This window comes from Hipposideros armiger, unplaced genomic scaffold (assembly GCF_001890085.2).
Source record: "Hipposideros armiger isolate ML-2016 unplaced genomic scaffold, ASM189008v1 scaffold_224, whole genome shotgun sequence".
Taxonomy (NCBI): Eukaryota; Metazoa; Chordata; class Mammalia; order Chiroptera; family Hipposideridae; genus Hipposideros; species Hipposideros armiger.
Genome location: NW_017731574.1, coordinates 1,266,788 through 1,269,444, shown reverse-complemented (window position 1 = coordinate 1,269,444; position 2,657 = coordinate 1,266,788). Strand labels below are relative to the sequence as shown.

Genomic DNA, 2,657 nt, shown 5'->3' with positions numbered 1-2,657 from the left:
TTTTTAAGTCATGTACCATGACTTATTTAACTAGTTTTTCATTCTTTAAAAAAAAAAAATTATTGGGTACTTACTACCTGCCAAGCACTATTCTAAACTCTGAGGATACAACAAAGAGAAAAAAAAAACCTCGGCCCAAATCTATGTTCTTGTGGAGCTTACATCCCAATGGAGAAAGACAATAGACATAATAAAGTAAATCAAATTATGTAGTCTTTTAAAGATAAAGATAAGTGTTGTGGAAAATCTAAAGTAGGGTAAGGGAGATAAGGAGTGTAGCAGATAGGGATTGTTTTTAAAATAAGGTCAGAGAAGGCTTCACTGAGAAAGTAACCTTTGAGCAGAGACCTGCAGAAGGTGAGGCAATGAGTGGTGTGGTATCTGGAGGGAGAACATTCCAAGTAGAGGAAACAGTGAATGCAAAGGGTTAAAGTCAGATGTGTTTGGAGTGCTCAAGGAACAGACAGCCCTACTCCCAGAGATTCCAATTCAGGAGGCCTGGGGATGGGTGGGACGGATTTTAACAACATTCTAGTGATTCTGACTCAACACAGACTTCTGACCCTCATTTTGAAAGCTCGGGCTTCCAGGTTCTAGTTTTCATCTCAGCTTACCCCTTATTAACTAAGCTTCATTTTTCTATTCTGGAAAGAAAAAGAAAAAAGAGTTTTGGCATGGGATAACAGCACCTCCTTTGACAGATGTTTTGTTGCTTTAGGTTCAATAAGGGAGACCTCAGCCTCCCTCACCCACATCACATCAAGTTTTTGTCTGCTTGCGTTTCCTTTCCCTTTCTCGTTTTGTCTTTTCCATTTTCTTTCCCTCTCTATTCCTGTTTTCCTCTCCCCCCGCCCCCCTCCTTATTCCTTTCTTTTGTTCTCTTTTCCATTTATTTTTCTCTTTGATCAAATGTTGTTCCGAACTGCCTTCACCCTGGGGTATCGGGTTCCCATGTTTGTGAGTCCCTCCAGAGGTCTGGAAGGGGACTCCTTTAGTGCAAACCTAAGGGTGACACATACTCTGTGTGTGTGAGTGTGTGTGTGTATCTGAAAGCACAGGCACTTCCCCGGCAGGTGGCGGGGTGTCAGGGTGGGGTTCGGAGGGGGGCAGTGTCTGCTGGCAACGGAAGGGGCGCGGGGCGTGGAGGTGGTGGGCAGAACAAGGAGCCCACCCTGCAGCCGGACAGCTGGGTGGTTTCCAGCTTCTTTCAGGCGTCTACTCCACACCGGCTCACCGCGGAGCTAGGATGGGATGTTGTGATTGCCAAAGCCTCCGAGGTAACGTTTGTTGGAGCCCGCCTCTCCCAAGAGGGGTTTGAGAACTCCCAGACGCCGATCTGAGGCTTAGAAGCTTAGATTCGCGGAGGAGAAAGAGCAGAGACTTTTGGCCTGTCTAGGCCGCCGTAGCGAGGAGGCGGAGCCCGGAAGAAAGCAGCATGGCGGCGCTGGACAGTGACAGCGACGAGGACTTGGTCAGCTATGGGACAGGTTTGGAGCTGCTGGAAGAAGGTGCGAGCCAGATTGGTCTCTCGGGCCTGTGGAAAACAGGCCGGGGTTCCAGGATTCGAGGCGAAAATGCACAACCCTGTGCCGGGCCTTGGCTGGCCCCGGGGAAAGACTTGCTAGTTACGGGCGCTCGGAACAGCGACAAGGGAGGCGTGCGCCGTGCTTTTGGGGCGCTCAAGTTTTGCAGAGACGGATGAGAGACCCAGAGGGATGGGAAACATGATGAAACAGGCTCGTGCGAGAGTGGGGGTGGCCAGGCAATGTCTTTCTTAGGAGAGCACGTTTGAGCTCAGACTTGAAACAGAGGAAGGAACCAACCACACGAAGATCTGATGGGAAGAGCATTTCAGGCAGAGAGAACAGGACGTGCAAAGGCACTGAAGTCGGATCCAGTTTGGCAAATTGAGGGACAGGCTAGGACTGGTGTGGATGGAGCAGCCGGCCTCAGGGAGAGACTGGTAGCGGAAGTCAGAAGGGGAGGCAGGGGCTGGATCTTACTGGGTGTGGTAAGAGAGTTTGGGCTTTTCTATTAAGTGTAGGAGAGTCATTGGGGAGTTTACAACAGGGAGAGATGTATATGTTAAAGATTACTCCGTTCATTTTGGGAATAGGTGGAGGGTTGTGGGCGGGCAGGAGGGAAGCAGGGGGATCAGCAAAAAGAGGTCTGGAGATGATGATGGCTTCGGCTGGAGTGTTAGCAGTGGCGCTAGTAAGTGGTGGCCTGGGTGAAGCAGTAAAACCTTGGTTTGCGAGCATAATGGGTTCCGGAAACATGCTTGTGATCCAAAGAACTTGTATATCAAAGCGAATTTCCCCATAAGAAATAATGGAAACTCAGATGATTCGTTCCACAACCCAAAAATATTCATATAGAAGTGATTACAATACTGTAATATAATACAAAATAATAAAGAAAATACAAAATATAAAGAAAAGTAAACAAATTAACCTGCACTTACCTTTGAAAACCTTCGTGGCTGGTGTGAGGGAGACAAGAGAGAGGAGGGTTATTGTGTAGGACCACTGTCACTATCACTAACGGAATCACCGCTATCTATTGGCTCAATGGAACCTTTTTCTTTTTAAAGATTTTTATTGGGGGGTTTGGGAGATGGGAACAGCGCTGGTGAATTGGGGGAAGGGGAACAGACA

General features: G+C 48.0%; 1 protein-coding gene across 1 annotated transcript in view; it reads left to right on the top strand.

Annotated features, from left to right (window-relative positions):
* Positions 1–1,402: 1,402 nt before the first annotated feature.
* The window catches only part of GPATCH1 (G-patch domain containing 1), a 49,521-nt gene continuing 48,266 nt past the window's right edge, over positions 1,403–2,657 (top strand). Inside the window, exon 1 of the mRNA XM_019654475.1 lies at positions 1,403–1,683. Coding sequence (XP_019510020.1) covers positions 1,436–1,683 — 248 coding nt within the window. The 5' untranslated portion in view covers positions 1,403–1,435. The remainder of the gene's footprint in view (positions 1,684–2,657) is intronic.